We start from the raw sequence: 19,294 nt of genomic DNA on the forward strand, positions 1-19,294 counted from the left end.
CCTTCTAAAATAATTAGAAAAACTAACGGAGGCTGGGCTAGGAGTATTACTGAGAGGGATTGTCCCTTGGGAGGTAACTCTTCCCCTGAGAATCCTGACCCTTAGCCTTGTAGTGTGATTAACAAGAAACTGTCTTTGTGAGAATCATATACTGAGAGCTATACTGGGGTAACATGGAATGAACTTTGGAGGGAGATGGTGAGAAAGAGGCACTAACACTGTCAAGAACTTTCTGGGCTGGTATAGGAAAGGTGGACTCATCTTTTTATGATGCTCTTGTTCGTTTCAGTATATTCAGTATATTCCATCAGTGGGACTGTTTCATCAAGGAAAGAGAACATGAATGTGTAGCCCCTTTTGGAAAGGACCAGGAGAAAAACTACAATTTTTACTTATCTTTTTTTTTTCCTTTGTTCATTCCTTTTCTAGCTTTTTTGGGTTTAGCTTTTTCCTGGAGAGGACTACAAATTAATTCTTGAGGCTGAGCATTGCTGTTACTTAAATGACCATCTCTATGTAATAAGAGTACACATTTGGGATTAACTGGAGGTGTTTAGCTCCTTCATCCACAGAGTTCCAGTGAATGCACTTTGGTGGATATGAACAGGAGTGGAAGCCTGCAGGAAGGAGCTGCTCAGACATTTCCAGAAGTGGAATGATAGAACACTTAAAACTCTCTTGGTATCTTTAATAAGAACATTCCAAGGAATCCCAATTCCCCAGGGACACTTCCTGGTTTAGACTCTAGCAGAAGCTGTGGCATGACAGGTCGCTTACTCCACCTCAGGCTTTTCCTCAGCAGTCTTGTGACAGATGCAGGACAGACCTGCTTCTGTCTGCTAATCTCTAGGAGTGCAGTGTTGTTTTATTGTCTATAGTGTTTTCTTTCTGCCTTGTTTTGTAGACTGGTCAAAAGAATGGATTTTACAGAGGCTTACTCTGACACATGCTCCACGGTTGGACTTGCTGCCAGGGAAGGCAATGTTAAAGTCTTAAGAAAACTGCTCAAAAAGGGACGTAGCGTTGATGTTGCTGATAACAGGGGATGGATGCCAATTCATGAAGCAGCTTATCACAACTCTGTAGAGTGTTTACGGATGTTAATTCATGCAGGTAAAGTAAATTCAAGGTATGGGAGGCTGGGCCTACAAACTGGATTAATGAAACATAAGCAAATGGTAATATATGATTTATTAATGGTAGTATTTGTTTTCCTTTTCTATAACCATAAAAAAATTGCCTATGCATTATTAAGAATGGTAAGATTGCCTGCCTTGGGTTACATAAGTATGGTGTTTCAGCTGGACATCTATAAATGTTGTCCTTGATATGTAAGTTGCTGTGCCTGGCCCATTTTTACTGTCTGAGCTCTTTTAATTAAGCATTTGGTAGTTAGTAGTCATGTTTATTCCTTCTTCCTTTTCCAAACAAAAGGAACAATGTTACTGGAATTGAGGGTGTGAGTGCTTTGGTTGAATTAGTCTTTTTTTTTTTTTAATACTTTTCAGTTTTGTTAATTTCAGGAATCTTTCCAATTACTTTTTTTTTTTTTAATCCAAGGTCACAGTAGAGAATAGGATAGACAAGGTCCCTGCCTTAATGATGCTTAAATTCCTGTCAGGGGAGACAGACAATACCTAAATATTTAAACAAGATAATTTCCAAATGTAAAAGTGTTGTGGAGAGAATAAAAGGGTAATGGGACAGAGATTAGCCATGTGCTATTGTGCATCTCTTTCCAATTCTGTATTCAGTTGACTTCATGCTTGTAACCTGAGATCAGTCAAGTGGGAATATTTACATGGGCAGAAATCAGCCAGTACTGTAACCAATGCTATAAATTTGGGCTTTTTTTTTTTTTTTTTTTCCCTTTCTGAGAGCCAGTGATACATTTGTCAGCTCACTACTGAGAAAAGGACAAGAGACTAAATGAGAGACTGTGACAGGAGATGGTGGGCCTGAGTGAGGGGGATAATAGTGAGTGAGCACTGCTTTTTAACATTGTACTAGATACTTGATTTACATTATTTAATATGTACCAAACTGCTCTTGAGGCATTGTTATCTCCATTTTATTGGTGAGAAGATTACCAAGGCTCAGAGAACTTGACTTGTCCAAAGATTATATAATAAACTAGAACCCATTTCTCTCTGTAAAGCCCACTTTTTTTCACAATAGCATGCTTCCAACATTTAATCAAAGTAAACATTTTTAGCATTTAGTTAATTTAAACTGAGGTTGAATATAACACTCTGTTTTAACACTCAGTGAACCATTTATATTTCATTGATCATGGGAATTCTGATTCTTCCCTGTGTACTTGTCATCACAGGTATAGCTACTCAAAATTTAGACTTCTGGTGCCATAGTTCATCAGAATTACTAACTCATGGCTTCATGAATGGGAAAGGAAATAATCCTTCCGTTTTTTTTGGCATTGATTTTTATTTGTTTTGTTTTAAGCAATGAGGGATGGCAAGGCTAAATTCCCCCAATCATAATACAGAAAGTTCATTATGACTGCTAAGCACATGTTCTAGAGTCTGTTATAGTTGACTCTTAAGAGATATTAGATAAATAGACTTTTTGCCTTAGATTTTAAAACCTTGATATGTGTTTTTAGAATTTGAAGTTAATTCTATAGCTTGAGTTCCCAGACTATCTCTAGTGATAAAGGCATAAATTTAGATATTCTTTTCTAGTCAAAAAGGTCATTCCCAATGTTATTTCTCCCCACACCAGAATAATATTGTTTATGTTATGTTTATGTTTATGTTAGTTTTTTTCCTATAGCTGCAGATTGAACTTAGGCATGCTTTTGACTAAATGTGTTTGAATTGGCTATTCAAGTCATCTATGTTTTCTGTTAGAAATTTTAAGTATCACCTTCATTTTTAATGACTGTTCTTTTTTAGGCTTGATTTTTTTGGAGGATAAGATAGCCACACATAGTTAATTATGTGAATAGTTTATATAAATGGTCAAATAAAATTTTCTAACTATTTTTATTAGAGTTCACTGTTATGAAATAAACTTTGGATAAATCTGGTTTACATGTAGTTTGTATAAAAGGATTGGGAAGTAGGGTGTGCAGAGACCAGGAAGCAGCTATATGACTTGTTTTAGGAGGTGGTGACATTTTTGGTCTCAGTCTTCCATGAGTTCAGTTGTTCTCTATAGTTGGAACTAGGGTCCAAAATTCTATCATATCTGATTATTTGATTCACTAACCAGAAAACAACTAGAATGAGGCAGAAAGGCTGTATAGCCTATCGGTCACTTTAAAAAATGTTTTATATATTCTTATGGCCAATCCCCCCCTTTGTAAATTAACTAAAGTCCATACTTTATTCAGATCCCCTGCCTTTTAATTAATTAATTAATTAATTTTTAAAAGATTTTATTTATTTATTTGTCAGAGAGAGAGAGAGAGAGCGCGCAAGCAGGGGGAGTGGCAGGCAGAGGGAGAAGCCGAAGCAGGCTCCCTGCTGAGCAAGGAACCCGATGTGGGACTCCGTCCCAGGACCCTGGGATCATGACCTGAGCCGAAGGCAGACACTTAACCGACGGAGCCATGCAGGCATCCCTAGATCCCTTGCCTCTTAAAAAAGATTACAATTTAAACTTAACCTGGATGATTCAAGTTCAGGAACATTGACCAGTGAGGAATGGTAGCTGCTTGCTACATGTGAAGACTTTTTTTTTTTTTATGTTCAGTTAGCCACCATATAGTACATCATTAGTTTTTGTTGTAGTGTTCAGTGATTCATTAGTTGTGTATAACACCCAGTGCTCATCACAACACGCGCCCTCCTTAATACCCATCACCCAGCTACCTCATCCCCCCACGCCCCTCCCTTCTGGAACTGTGTTTCCTGGAGTCCATAGTCTCTCATGGTTTGTCTCCCTCTCTGGTTTCTTCCCCTTCATGTTCAGTTTTCCCTCCCTTCCCCAGTGGTCCTCTGTGCTATTCCTTATGTTCCACATATGAGTGAAACCATATGATAATTGTCTTTCTCTGCTTGACTTATTTCACTTAGCATAATCCCCTCCAGTTCCATCCATGTCGATGCGAATGGTGGGTATTCATCCTTTCTGATGGCTGAGTAATATTCCATTGTATATATGTACTGTATCTTCTTTATCCATTCATCTGTTGAAGGGCATCTCGGGCCCTTGTGAGGATGTATTTTATTTTATTTTGTTTAAAGATTTTATATATTTATTTGACACAGAGAGAGAGATCACAAGCCTGGGGAGAGGTAGGCAGAGGGAGAGGGAGAAGCAGGCTCCCCGCTGAGCAGGGAGCCCGATATGGGGCTCGATCCCAGGACCCTGGGATCACGACCTGAGCCGAAGGCAGATGACCAACCGACTGAGCCACCCAGGTGCCCCTGAGGATGTATTTTGAAATAATGATGAAATACAGGGGTTTTTAGTCTTGAGGAGTAAAGTAGGGTCTCTTCTGCTTATTGGTGACAGTGGCATCTTTATATCTGTACCAGTTAACTCAGTATTATGGGTTAATCTTAAAAGTTTCCAAACCAAGTTTGACATTTCTGTTATTCTTTATACTTGCTATACCTGTGTTTTATTTAATTCATAATTCTCTTGTCCTTTATAGCTCTGTTGGTATACATAAAAGTGTCTTTCATTATATAATTTCTTTCTTCTTGAACTTCATTTAATATTCGTGAACTGCCAGAGATTCTTAAAATATACCTTTTATTAGTATACTAAAGTTATGAAAGTGCTCAGGCCTACACAAAAAGAATGGAAGCATCTTAGATATTTAGAAAGGTTTTGCTTTATTGTTGCTTCAGTTTAGATCCAGAATCTAGCCTAAGAACCATACATGGTCTTCTCATCCATGTTGGAGAAGAGCGTTCAATTGCGGTATGGATTACTTGGAAATTTAATATGCATATATATTTTTTTCACTTTAACTTTCTATTTGAAGTATCAATATAAATAACAGATTTGCTTGTCTTCTTTCCTGTATTGGAAGTTTATGTAATAGGTACTGAGATTTCATGCATCTTTTCATCTTGGAGGACAATAATGATCTTCAGTGGCAGTTAATCATGCCATTCAGTATTAAACCACTTACTGACTAAAGGTCACTTAAAATCTTATAATTGTAGCATATCACCAACAAATATTTTTATTTGGCAAATATATGAACTAATTCATAGTACTTTTTATTAGTTCATGTTAAGAAAATATTGTGCTGTCATACTGGGCATGATAACAGATGCTGAAGATCATTAGGTAAATAACAGTTTAGCAGTGATTAAGAGCTGTGTTCAGATGGACCTGGGTTCTGCTGACTCTGCCACTTTATTGGTGTGGTCTTGGACAGGTCTTTTAACCTGTTGGTGCTTCTGTTTCTTCTTCTATAAGATTAGAAATATTCCAACATTCCAGGGGTGCCTGGGTGGCTCAGTCTTTTAAGCGTCTGTCTTTGGCTTAGGTCATGATCCTAGGGTCCTGGGATCTAGCCCCGTGGTGGGCTCCCTGCTCAGTGGGGAGTCTGCTTCTCTTTCTGCCCCTTCCACTCCTGTTCTCTCTCTCTCAAATAAATAAAATCTTCAAAAAAAAAAAAAAAAGAAATATTCTAACATTCCAGCTCAGGCCAGAAACTGTGGGCCATCCTTAATTACTTCCTTTTTCTTATATCCCTCATCCAATCAGCAAATCTTTATGTGTGTATATGTGTATATATGTGTGTGTGTATATCTGTGTGAATACGCGTCCATATATTCATATCCCTTCTCGTACATATATTCACATCACTTCTCACTACCTCAGAACCACTAAGACCTTGGTCTGAGCCACGTATCTCTTGACCTGGATTGCTGTAATAGCATCCTGACAAATCTGTTTCTGCTCTTGCTTCTTCCCCATCCTACCACAGTCTGGTTGTAGTGTATCAGAACCTTTTACAATATGTCAGACTGATGTCTTTCTGTTTTGCTGAGAACTCTGCAGTTGCTGAGAACTCTGCAATAGCTCCCCATTTCATTCTGAGTAAAAGAAGTGTTGCAAAGTGTTTCATAGTATAGATATAATATGTTTAATCATTCTCCTGTTGATGGGCATCTTGTTTCCTAAAATTTTGCTATTATAGGTGGTGCTTCAGTTAACATCCTTATAACTTTGTGCACATGGGTGTGTGTTTCTATAGGATGGAGTTTTAGAAGTGAAGTTGCTGGTGCAAGAAATATACAGGGGTGCCTGGGTGGCTCAGTGGGTTAAGCGTCTGACTCTTGGTTTTGGCTCAGGTCCTGATCTTGCGGTTGTGGGATTGAGCCCCGAGTTGGCCTCTGTGCTCATCGCAGAGTCTGTTTCACCTTCTCTCTCCCTCTCCCTCACACTCTCTCTCTCTCTCAAATAAATAAATAAAATCTTTAAAAAAAGGAAATACGCCTTTCTCTGATTGACTTATTTCGCTCAGCATAATATGTGCTATGGTGAGCGCTGTGAATTGTGTAAGCCTGTTGAATCACAGACCTGTACCTCTGAAACAAATAATACATTATATGTTAAAAAAAAAAAAAAAAGACGATAGCAGGAAGGGAGAAATGAAGGGGGGGAATCAGAGGGGGAGATGAACCATGAGAGACTATGGACTCAGAGAAACAAACTGAGGGTTCTAGAGGGGAGGTGGGTGGGGAGATGGGTTAGCCTGGGGATGGGTATTAAAGAGGGCATGTACTGAATGGAGCACTGGGTGTTATACGCAAACAATGAATCATGGAACACTACATCAAAAAATAATGATGCAATTAATGTATGGTGATTAACATAACATAATAAAAAATGCGCATGCCTCTCAAAAAAAATAAAAAAGGAAATATGCAAAGTTAAAATATTGATAGACACTGCTAAATTATTCATAATATTAATCAGAAATTTTCAGTAATGAATGAAATAATTCAGACTAGCTTACACAAAGAAGTGTGTGAATACCAGGTGTTGTATATAAGTATTGAATCACTAAATTGTACACCTGAGACTGATATTACACTGTATGTTAACTAACTGGAATTTAAATAAAAATTTAAAAGAAAAACTTCAAAAAAAAAGGGGGGCGGAGAGTGCTTATGTAACTAAGTCTGAGTGGTAGGTCCCTTTAGGCATTGCTGGATGCTCCTGTTGAAATGATGTCAGCGGGACTCAGGGTCTTACCTTCTCTTATCTCTGCATTTCTCTATGTTCATTTTATCCTCCTGTAGCCTTTCTCTTTGGAGCCAACCTTTTCTTAGAATTCCTAAATCATAATGAGATGATGCACATTGTGCAAAGTATGTGACTATGTAAGCTACCTGAAATGGACAGTCATCACTCTTTGTGATTGGCACATGTTAAATTTGTTTGGTCATCATCAAATTGTGGCCCAGCTGTTGAGATAAGGTTCTGATCTTAATACTTAACCTATGTTAACCTCTATGTAAATAATTAATCTCTACTTAAAACCATGTGGTTTTGCTTTCCTTATTAGGGGTTTGCAGAAAACAAAAGTCTACCATCTTTCACTTAAACAAGTAAGCGAATTTACTATTTATAAGTAAAAGGACACTTTGGGTTAGGAAACATAGGGTTATGGTATCATTGCCAGAAAGTTAAAGTCAACTCTGGTCATTGCTGTACAGGCATCAGGTGGCTGGATTTGGTCCAGCTGACATGGCCCCAATCCTGAAAGTGCAGCCATGGAAGAAATCACAAGTTGTTATAGAAGAACTGAAGTGCCCATTATGGGTTTGTCCATTATGAAGTCTTTAATGCCTTTACATTTAAAATTTCAATAAGTAGAATAGAAGCAGAAACTACTTTGCCTTCCAGTGAGAAGTAAGTAGAGGTTAAGGCATTAAAAACTGAGTATTATGATCCATTTCCCCAAGAATCCTTATAAGGAAAGGAAGACAAAGAGAGGTGGTTGATAGTCCAGTTCAAGATAGATAAGGTTCCTTTCGTCCCCACAAATCAGTTAAGGAGGGCAGTTTATTATTGGAATTTTCAAAATCAATTTATATTGGGTCCTGACAGCTTTCTTAAAATGATGTTTTGGAGGGTTGCCTAGGTGGCACAGTCAGTTAAGCGTCCGACTCTTGGTTTCGGCTAGGGTCCTGATCTCAGGGTTGTGGGATTGAGCCCTTCCTTGGGCTCCACGCTCAGTGTGGAGTCAGCTTGAGATTCTCTCCCTCTGCCCCTCCCCCACGTGTACATGCTTGTTCTCCCTCTCTCTTTCTCAAGTAAATCTTTAAAACGATGTTTTGGGGAAAAAAATGATGTTTTGGAGACTTTCCCAAATTTCTCACAACTGTGACAGTACATAAATACTGTAATTCTGTTGAACCCCTTTGAGGGTTTAGGCCAGCTGTTTTATCTTTGTTTTACTGTTAAGGAACCTGTGCTTCATAGAGTTTGAGTAACTTACCCAAAGGGTAACCCAAAATAGAATTGGTGGAGCCAGGATTGCAGCCCACATCTTCTTCTTTTTTTTTTTTTTTTAAAGATTTTATTTATTTATTTGACAGAGTGACAGTGAGAGAGGGAGCACAAGCAGGGGGAGTGGGAGAGGGAGAAGCAGGCTTCCCGATGAGGAGCTCGATCCCAGGACCCTGGGACCATGACCTGAGCCGAAGGCAGATGCTTAACGACTGAGCCACCCAGGCGCCCCTGCAGCCCATATCTTCTAACTCCAAATCCATTGTGTTTGCCAAACCATGTTACTTTTCTGGTCCAGTGGTTTTAGAGTTAGCTATTTAAATGTATCTATTTTTTATTTCTTTTTTTTTTTTTAAGATTTTATTTATTTGAGAGAGAGAATGAGAGAGAGCATGAGGGGGGGAAAGTCAGAGGGAGAAGCAGACTCCCTGCTGAGCAGCGAGCCTGATGTGGGACTTGATCCTGGGACTCCAGGGTCATGACCTGAGCCAAAGGCAGTCGCTTAAACAACTGAGCCACCCAGGCCCCCCCCCCCTTTTTTTAAGAGTATCTATTTTTTTCTATAGGTAAAATCTTTTAAGATCTCAATTTAGTAGTTAGCTGACTTCACTATTTTTCCTCCTGAGAAGTGCCTTTTCTTTATTTCATAGATAATTGCACAGGTGTTTTTGGGTGTGTGTGTGTGCACAAATCACTAAGGGTGGCCCTCACTCAGGTGGGAATTAAGCTCCCTTCCTTGAGGGGGGAGTATCTACATAAATTATATGGAATTTTTCTGATATTTAGAATATCTCCTCTCTTCCATTTATTCAATCATTTATATCTGCCAGGACTCATATGTATTAATTTTATACATTGGGTTATAATTGAATATGATGTTACTTATTTTGTTGCTCAGATTGTTCTAGCTTTTGTCATTGAGTGCCCTTTCAGGTTGGCTCTTGTGTTTCTTTGACATGCCTCCATGTTTTTTGGCCCTTTTTTAAAATTTTTTTAAGATTTTATTTATTTATTTGAAAGAGAGAGAGCTTGAGCAGGGGGAGAGGCAGAGGGAGAGGGAGAAGCAGACTCCCCTCTGAGCAGGGAGCCCAACGTGGGGCTTGATCCCAGGACCCTGAGATCATGACCTGTGCCGAAGGCAGATGCTTAACCAACTGAGCCACCCAGGCATCCCTCCACCCCCATGTTTTGTTTTTTGAGCACTTTTTTAACTTGCTGAACCTGGGAGATGCTTCAGGCTCATTTTGTATATTCTTTGTGCCAACCCTAGAATCAGCCATTTTCTTAAGAGCCCTGGTTCCTTTTATTGGAGAATGGTGCTCAAAATTAAGATCTGGGCACTGAGTATGCTTATGGCTGCTGGCATGTCTTTACTTTTAAGCCCCTTTAGCAGACAGAGCTAGGAAATATATTTATTATGACCCATGTGTATATACATACTTAAAAGTATTTCTATATCTATCCACCTATATCTGCATTAAAGCTAAATACAAGTTCATACTGATGTCTGGATTTTAATCCAGTACCATATGGTTCCTTCTAGCTTTCTACCTTTACTTCTCTGTAACCTCCCTTTCCAAAAGTGACACTGTCACTATCGACCATACATTCATTTGCTTATCCAGTCTTATTGTACATGTATAGTGGTTTCAGAATTGTTAATCTTTTTCCCTGTGAAAAACAACTTTACTAACTAGACTACAGTGTGTATGTACAATTCCTTTTGTCTTTAGCCTTACAGTTTCTAGTCACGATGAAACCATTTTCTAGAGTGTCATCCATTTGTAATCCAGTTAGATGCTTCTGTCACAGTCCCCATTCTATCCTGAGATTTTTAAATGGCTAGGATTAAGCCTTATCTCTTTTTCTTCTTTCTCAGTGGAAGAGAACATCTTTCTTTTCCAAAAGAAAGTTCTTCAGCATCTGACACAACATTGGCGTAGGTCGGCTACCTTTCAGCCATCATGTCTTCATCTCTTTTTGCTTCTGATGGCTCCTCCTCTCCCTCATGGGCACCCTCCTCTGCCCTTGTGTCAATGCCACATTGTTTTACTTATTCTAACTTTAAGATCCAGTGTAGTATACAAAGTAAGTCTAGTCTCCTCTCAGTTCTTGCTTTCTTTATTTTTCTTACTTTGTTATTCTTACCTCCCCTCCCCTATCCCTATCAACTTCAGTCACTTTACCAAGTATAAAACCAGCCAACCAAACAACAATGCCAGCTCTTTTGGTGTTTTGATTAGAGTTATAATAAATTTGTTAATTATTTTGGGAAGAATGAGCATCTTTATAATACTGAGATTTCCCATTTGGAGCTGTCTGTGTATCTATATATATCTCTGTGTTCCTAGGTTTTGTCTTAACCCTATAGTTCTGTGGATATCTGGATAAACGTCAGTTTCTGACTAATCTGGGAAACACTGTTTTTGTGATATGAACTACCTTCATGTTATTAGTTGAGTACAAGGAAGTAATGCTTGAGATGAGACCATTTCATAGAAACTTAGAAATAAAAAAAATCAAATTTATCAATATTTCAGTAAATCTTGCTTAAGCAAATATTTGGTGCTACATCATCTTCAGATCTTGCTTTGGTGTTACCCTTCAACTCCTGCCACTCCCCTTCCCCTACCCACCAAAAATTAGAGAATAGAAAATGAGTTTGTGGGCAGAATTTGTATGTTAAGAATACCAGAGAACTTTTTACATCATGACCCCTGTAGAACTCTTTTTTAAATTTTCTAGATGGTTTTAAACTCAGGCCTCCCATTTATAATTGTATTTTAATATTTCATTAAATTCTTCTTGGAATCTTTGCTTTTTAATCACAAGAAATAGCAGCAATATCTTCCAGTTCACATTTTTTTTTTAATTTTTACATAGATTCATCTGAAAACTACATTAAGACAAAGACTTTTGAGGGCTTCTGTGCATTACATCTTGCTGCAAGTCAAGGACATTGGAAGATTGTACAGATTCTTTTAGAAGCTGGGGCAGATCCTAATGCAACTACTTTAGAGGAAACCACGCCACTGTTTTTAGGTGAAGTATGCAATTTTTGGTACAGATGTAATTTTTTTATTTTTTATTTATTTTTTTCTTGAAGAAACTAAATTTACCCCCAAGCTGTTGTACTTACAGTATTTTCCTTTGCAAACATTATATTGCCACTTCTTTGATTCTGAAACTGAAAAGGTATGCCTATTGTTTTCCACCCTTGGGTGATAGCATCTTGGAAATATTTTTAAGTCTTTATTTATAGTTGTAAAATCTGTTCTAAATTGTAGCCACCATCACTGTTGTTCTCAATATTGTTCTGAAGACTTTGGATAGCTTAAATTGTAGCAATAGTTACAAGGTTACCTGTAAATGTTTTGTTTGCTTTTGCTTTTGCTTTGTATTAAGAAATTGAGGTTTTATGGAAGAAATCACCAGCTAGTCCTTTAATGTCAGTTAATTTGTTGCCTATATATAGATCACTATTCAGACTTCTTCAATTATGGATTATTTTTAATTCCTTCCTATTTTATTCCTATTCCTATTTTTAATTCCTAGGACTAAAGGTCAGATTCTAAAGGGCACACTTCCACTACTTGTCTTTTTTTCTTCCCTCCCTCTCTTTGATCCTGTTTGTCGTTAGAGATGTTGTGGCCCATAAAGTTTAGTAGAACATGAGAAAATTAAGAGAATAAAATATTTGTGTAGAATCCGTGTATCTGGACTACAATTTTCGTCCTACCATATGTAATTTGTATGTACATTTATTTGCTATAGTTTAGTTTCCTGGCTTGTAAAATGAGAGTATAGTACCTATGTAGTTTTTATTGGACTGAGAATAAAATGAGGTGCCTATGAAAGTACTTTATTTCTTTTGAGCATAATGTATACTTAAAATTTATATATAGTAAAAGTCATTCTTTTTAGTATATAGTTCTATGAGTTTTGATGTGTGCATAAAATTGTGTAATGACAGTAATAGTTAAGACACAGAACAGCCCCAACACCTCCCACCCCCCCCCAAATTCTATCATGCTGCTTATTTTTATTTCAGGCTGCCTATTTTTAATCAACCTCCCCCGGAACTTTACCCCTAACAACTGCTGATCTATTTCCCTCCCTGTATTTTGCTTTTTTGCAGAATATCATAAATATATATAGAATAATACAACATATAACCTTTGAGGCTGACTTCTTTCATTTAGCATAATGCTTTAGAGATTCATACATGTTGTTTTGTTATCAAGAATTCATTCCTTTTGTTGCTAAGTAGAATTCCATTATATAAATGTACCACAGTTTATCCATTTACCAGTTGATAGACATTTGAGTTGTTTTCAGTATTTGGTGATTATGAATAAATTGCTACAAACATTTGCATGCAGGTTTTGTTTGAATATAAGTTTTAATTTTTCTTAGATTAATACCTAGGATTGTTGGGTCTTGTGGTGTGTGTGTGTTTAACTTTGGAAAACAGTTCAGAAATTTCTTACGAAGTGACTATATGGTTTGTATTCCATCCCTCCAGTAATGTTTCATAGCTTCGGTTGCCTCACATGCTCACCAACAGCTAGTATTGACAAGTTTTTCTTTTTTGCTTTTAGTGACATCTCATTGTGGTTTTAGTTTGTACTTTTCCTGGTTGCTAATGATGTTGAACATCTTTTCATGTGATTATTTGCCATCTTTCCTTTTTGTCACCCATTACTTTTGTATTTAGACATTTTGTTTTGAAATAATTTCAGACTTTTGGAAATGTTCTCACAGTACAAAGGATTCATATACTTTCCCCCCAAATCTTGTTCTTTTGCTGTGTTCACTTTATGATTTTATTTCTTTCTCTGTATTTATCCATGTATTTTTCTGAACCCTTTGAGATTAAATTGTAGATATAATGCTTCTTTACTGATAAATACTACGGTATGAATTTCCTAAAAGCAATGAAATTGTCTTATATGACTGCCGTATGATGATCAAAATCAGGAAGTTAACATTGATACAGATTTGTTATTTAATCTACAGTTCTTATTCAGTTTTGCCAATTGTTCCACTACTGTCCTTTATAACAGCAACAACAAAATTTGTTAGTTCAGGATCCAGTCCAGGATCATTTGTTAAATTTAGTTGTTATGTCTCTTTAGCTTCCTGTAATTAGGAACAGATTTTCACTCTTTATCTTTTATGATTTTAACATTTTTTTATTTTAACATTTTTGAAGAGTTCAGGTCATTTATTTTGAAGAATGTTTTTCAGTTTGGGTTTGTCTGATTTTTCTTGATAAAATTCTGGTTATGCATTTCTGGCAGGAATATCAAAGACATGAAATGGTATCTTAATACATCTTATCAGGAAGAATATGACCCATTACTGGTGATGTTAATTTATTAAAGTATTTTGAATAGGTAAAATGTATAATTAGGAAGATGCTTAATGGAAGTCTTGCTATAATATGGTTAGTGTTTCCCTGAGGGGAGATAGCTTTTTTATATAAGGTTTTTTTTTTCACATGCACATTTAACTCACTTTGGATATTGTGTACACAACTACATAGTAAGCTTTCATTGTGGCTTAGCCATGTACAGTCTCTGTTTGGGTTGCTGTCTTTAAGAAATCTACCATATAGAGGAGTGAACAAAATTAATTAAGTCCTGTAAAAGAGATAGAAATAAAGTGTTCAAGATATTAAAAGAAGGCAATATTAGTCCCCTTGGGATAACAGAGGAAGACATGTAACTGTATTAATAGTAACTACAACATTTATTGAGCAGAGTGTATACCAAACCCTGTGTCATGTTTTACATGAATTAGCTACGTTATATTTTTCATGATGATTCTGAGATATGTACTATTACTATTTCTGCTTTTATAGATGAAGAAGATATAAAAACACTGTATTTAGGACCAGAAGAGCTATATTTGAGTCTTGATCCTGCTGTTGTCTGCATATTGGTTAGAAGAGCACTTCTTGAATTGATTTGATGAGCTATTAATAGAATTAATAGATGTTCATTGACAAAAGGGTTCCTGATGAACTTGTGTTTGGGAAATTCTGTGTACTATATTCCCCAATGTAGAAAAACAAAAAACATTAGCTCTGTAGCTTAATGTGTCCATCCAGAGAGAAGTGTCTTCTGCCCTCTCTTACCTCATTTTTGTGTCTTCATAGCCCTTTTACTGTATTGTATTTATTTGCTTTTTTGTTAATTGACTGTCCTCTCCACTAGAAAGAATGCTCCATAAGAGCAGGCATTTTATTTATCATGTTCACTGTTGTAACCGTCAAACCCAGATAAGTGCCTGGTGTATGGTGGCATTTAGTAAATTATTTGGTGAATGAAAGTGTCTCTCAGATCTGTTATAAAACAACACTTGTTTTAACTTTAACCCGGCATTTTGAAATGTATTTGACCATAATATTCTTTTTCTTTGTGGAACACTTAGAAAAATCTCAAAGAACATTAACATTCCACGGAAGGATTTGAGAAATGCTCATCTGGTAATTTAGTTTACAGTTTCAAAATATAATAGTCCTGTTTATGAAATTCAGTATTGTGCTTCCTTATATAAGTATTTGAAGAAAATCAGAGATGCAGTTTTAGTGATTTCTATTTTAGGATATAGTTAACTTGTGATTTTTTATGTTACTGAAAGAACAGTTGCTAAGATAATTCAAACCAGTGAATAACTTTAAATCACTTATTTTTAGTAATTGGACTTACTTAGTTTTTTGGCAGCAAACTGACTATCCTAATTATGTTTTATATTGGCTAATACAAAAAATACTTTGATTCAAGCAAGGAGGTTAACCTCAAGGAGATGTAGTACTTTTATGTGCCCAAGTACAGCATCAATTGTATCAGGTCCTTGTTTGGAAGTAGACTATTTCTTTAAAAAGGAAAAGTTTACCTTTAGCTTTTGCAAGAACACAGGGTTGAGGGATGGACATATGACTCCTCAGTTAGGTGATCTGTGCACAAGCGTCTGCTTGCCCCATAAATACTATGACAAACTTCAGCAGTCTGTTTTGCTTACTTGTATCTACCTCTTTTAAATAACCATAGTGATCCATGTTTCAGTCTATAATGGAAGAGATTCTTTTATTGAAACAAAATCTAGGATACCTCAAGATTTGCAACAAACTATAGATGATAATGTCTTGATGAGCAGAGTGGCTGGTCCAGTTGAACTTAAAGTGAGAAAGGGGGACTGCCCATCTGGTGTAGCTTCCTTCCTGACCTTTGAGTTTTCTTCCAAAACTGTTCTTTGCTAAAACTTTTAAGTGTTGAAGTATGTTTTCCTCTCCCTGCAACGGAAGCTATATTCCTATACATGTTGTAGTACCTGTCTTAGTGGCCTAGTTTACCACCTAGACTGTTGCTGGAGGCTATAAATATAAACTTGGAGGATTAAGGGATAGAAAAATGAATATAAAACTATGGAAACTTGATAGGTGACTTAGAAAAGTCATTGACATCAGTGACGTTTGAGTATGACTGAAGTGAAGGCTATATGCAGAGAGAAAATATATTACGCCACCATTTATAATGAGAACATACTTTCTACACAGAACTCGTCAAGATTTTTATTTTTTAATTAGGCTGCATGCCCAGCATGGAGCCCCGTGCGGGCCTTGATCTCACAACCCTGAGATCAAGGCCTGAGCTGAGATCAAGAGTTGGATGCTTAACCGACTGAGACACCCAGGTGCCCTTCATCAAGATTTTTATAAAAATGAGTTCAAAAGGAAACTTTTCAGTTTCATGGCAGTAAGAATCAAAATAAGAAAACCTCGCAAGAAGGGAAATTCAGGAAACTTCTCTTTCCGCGTGAAAATTGTCCTTGAACATCTTTTTGTTAACATGCAGTTTAAAGTTTATATTTTATCAAAGAGTCTGCCCCCTTGTTTCTTTTCTTTACCCTTGCCTTCTCTCCCCATTCCCTTTTCTTGCCTTGTGAATGCATACATAGTAAATAGTCTAAGGATAGATTTGTCAGATTGCTTTGGAAATAAGAATATCCTTATTTATAAATATAGTAGATTCTAAGTGAAAACCCAGCTAATTTTATAGGACTTAAGTTTTCTTTTTATTTTGCTATATATAAAACAACACTGATAAATTGGAGGCTCGAAATCAACCCAATGTGACTTCATAGAACAATTTTTATGGGAACCGCACAGCATGCAGTTCTGGCTTTTGATTGATTATTTTCCATTTTTTGTTCTTCTGTGTGTCTGTTTATTCTGTGTAACCTTCGATATTAAACATAGCAGGAATGCTTAATAAGAACAAAGTGTTTTATAAAGTGTTATGTGAGGCTGCCTATTTCAGTATTTAACTGTGAAATGTGTCATACTTGAGCTCATGTGGCATATCCTTTAACTCTGACTCCACTAATATATTCCAGAATTGAACAAACCACAACCTGTTTCCCTTTTCACTAGTATTTTCATGAATCAGTGGTCATTGATAGGGCTAATTTTCGAGGTGCTAGCAATTTTGAGGTTTTGAATTCATATATTTAATATGTATTATGTTAATTAAACTTTATCTTTGGAGTTGTTTTTAGATTTTTCAACAGAGATTAATTATCATCTTCAGGGATTGTAACGCGAGCATTTTTACTTGAGGGCATGTTCTTGAAAATCAAGTTTGAGTTTTCCCAGATCAAAAGTATGGTATTCACCAAAAAGTTGTATTTTAAAAATGTTAATTTCTTTTCTGTTTCTTTTTTTAAAAAGATTTGTTTATTTATTTTAGAGAAAGAGAGATAAAGAATAAGAGACTATGGACTCTGAGAAACCAACTGAGGGTTCTAGAGGGGAGGGGGCTGGGAGGATGGGTTAGCCTGGTGATGGGTATTAAAGAGGGCACGTTCTGCATGGAACACTGGGTGTTATACGAAAACAATGAATCATGGAACACTACATCAAAAACTAATGCTGTAATGTATGGTAATTAACATAACATAATAAAATAAAAAAAAAATGTGAGCGCACACACACATGGTGGGAGGGGCAAAGGGAGAGAATCTTTAAGCAGATTGCCTGCTGAGTGTGGAGCCTGACATGGGTTTTGATCCCAGGACCCTGAGATCATGGCCTGAGCTGAAACCAAGAGTCGGACGCTTAACCTACTGAGCCACCCAGGTGCCCCCCCGCCTTTTTTTAAAGATTTTATTTTTTTTAAGTAATCTCTATATACCTCTACACCCAATGTGGGGCTTGAACCCACCACCCTGAGATCAAGAGTCACATGCTCTACCAACTGAACCAGAGAGGTGCCCCTAGTTTTATGTTTCCTGATGTAACTTTTTATTATTTTGTATCACACTCTTCCATGTAAAACATAGACAATATCTTGTTTCTTAAGTAAGCAATTATGAAACTAGAATATTTATTATCTGTCTTATATTTACCTTCATGCAATTAAATCTATTTGTATAATCTGTCATTTTATTAGCCATGATTCGATAGATTTAAACTTCTAACTTTTAAAGATGAGGAAATCATTATCCTTAAATTGTCCTTATGTAACTTTTTTTTCTTCTTTTCCCTTCCCAACTTTTGTTAGTTATAATATTTGCATGTTAGTATAATCACATTTGCAACCTGTTCTGGCATCTTAATTCCTTTATTTAATTTTATTCTTAGTTCTATGGTTAAATAGCTTAGAAATTTGTCACCAGTTACTTTACCATGGCTTTTCCAGCTTTGCTTGGCTAACTAAATTCTTCCTTTAATAGAGTCCTCTAAAAGGACCTATGGAAATAATGTTCCCTGAGTTCTGCATGTTCATAATTGAATAGTGATTTTGTATTTGAACAGCAGTTTGATTAAGTGTATAATCCTTGAGTCATACTTTCTTTAGGAAGTTTTTTTTTTTTTTAAAGATTTTATTTATTTATTTGAGAGAGAGAGAATGAGAGACAGAGAGCATGAGAAGGAGGAGGGTCAGAGGGAGAAGCAGACTCCCTGCCGAGCAGGGAGCCCGATGCGGGACTCGATCCCGGGACTCCAGGATCATGACCTGAGCTGAAGGCAGTCGCTTAACCAACTGAGCCACCCAGGCGCCCCAGGAAGTTTTTTTAATAGTGATCTATTATGTTCTAGAGTTGAAGTTGGAGACCAGCCTGATTTTCTTTTCTTTTTTTTTGTGACAATATTTTTGCATGTCCATTCTGGGTCAGTTTTTTTCTGAGACATGGTGCCTTTCAATAGATTTATCTGTCTGTCTATCTGTCCATCTGTCCACCCAACTTGGGGCTCAAACCCACGACCTGGACATCAAGAGTCATACATCTTTTGACTGAGCCAGCCAGGTGCCCCTCCAATATGTAGATTTAGTTTTTCTTTATTATTTTAGTAAAGCCTTTTGGAATTACATCTTTAAATATTTGTCTCTTCTGTGATTGTGATGGTCTTCTTGAGCTCCCATTATTCATATGTTGGATATCCTGTTTTTTGTATCTATTATTTCCTCTCTAATCCCCTCTTAAAATTCTTTTACTTTATTTTTCCTTTTTTTTAATCTTCTGTGTTCGTTTTCAGAAATATCTATTCTCTATAATGTTTTTTTTTCCAGTTTCAACAGCATTTCTATGATTGTTTCATTTTCTCCAGGTCTTTTCTAAATCATATATGTTACATAATTTCCTATCATCTAGACATCTTTTACCTGAGCTCCTATATCTCAGTGTTATGCCTTTTCTCCTTAACTTTTTTTTTTATTACAGCTTAAGTTTTAGCTACGATTTTCATTACTTTGTGGTGATATTTTTATGATAAGAGGGTTTTTATTTTGTCTACTAATAGTTTTTCCTGAAATTTTCTTCCGCCTCCCCTTTT

The 19,294-nt window shown here is 36.5% G+C and overlaps 1 protein-coding gene across 1 annotated transcript in view; it reads left to right on the forward strand.

Annotated features, from left to right (window-relative positions):
• Positions 1 to 908: 908 nt before the first annotated feature.
• ASB3 (ankyrin repeat and SOCS box containing 3) overlaps positions 909 to 19,294 on the forward strand; it is a 79,660-nt gene continuing 61,274 nt past the window's right edge. Inside the window, exons 1-2 of the mRNA XM_021701281.2 lie at positions 909 to 1,113; positions 11,335 to 11,493. Coding sequence (XP_021556956.1) covers positions 918 to 1,113; positions 11,335 to 11,493 — 355 coding nt within the window. The 5' untranslated portion in view covers positions 909 to 917. The remainder of the gene's footprint in view (positions 1,114 to 11,334; positions 11,494 to 19,294) is intronic.

Source organism: Neomonachus schauinslandi, chromosome 10, assembly GCF_002201575.2.
Source record: "Neomonachus schauinslandi chromosome 10, ASM220157v2, whole genome shotgun sequence".
In the NCBI taxonomy this organism is placed as follows: domain Eukaryota; kingdom Metazoa; phylum Chordata; class Mammalia; order Carnivora; family Phocidae; genus Neomonachus; species Neomonachus schauinslandi.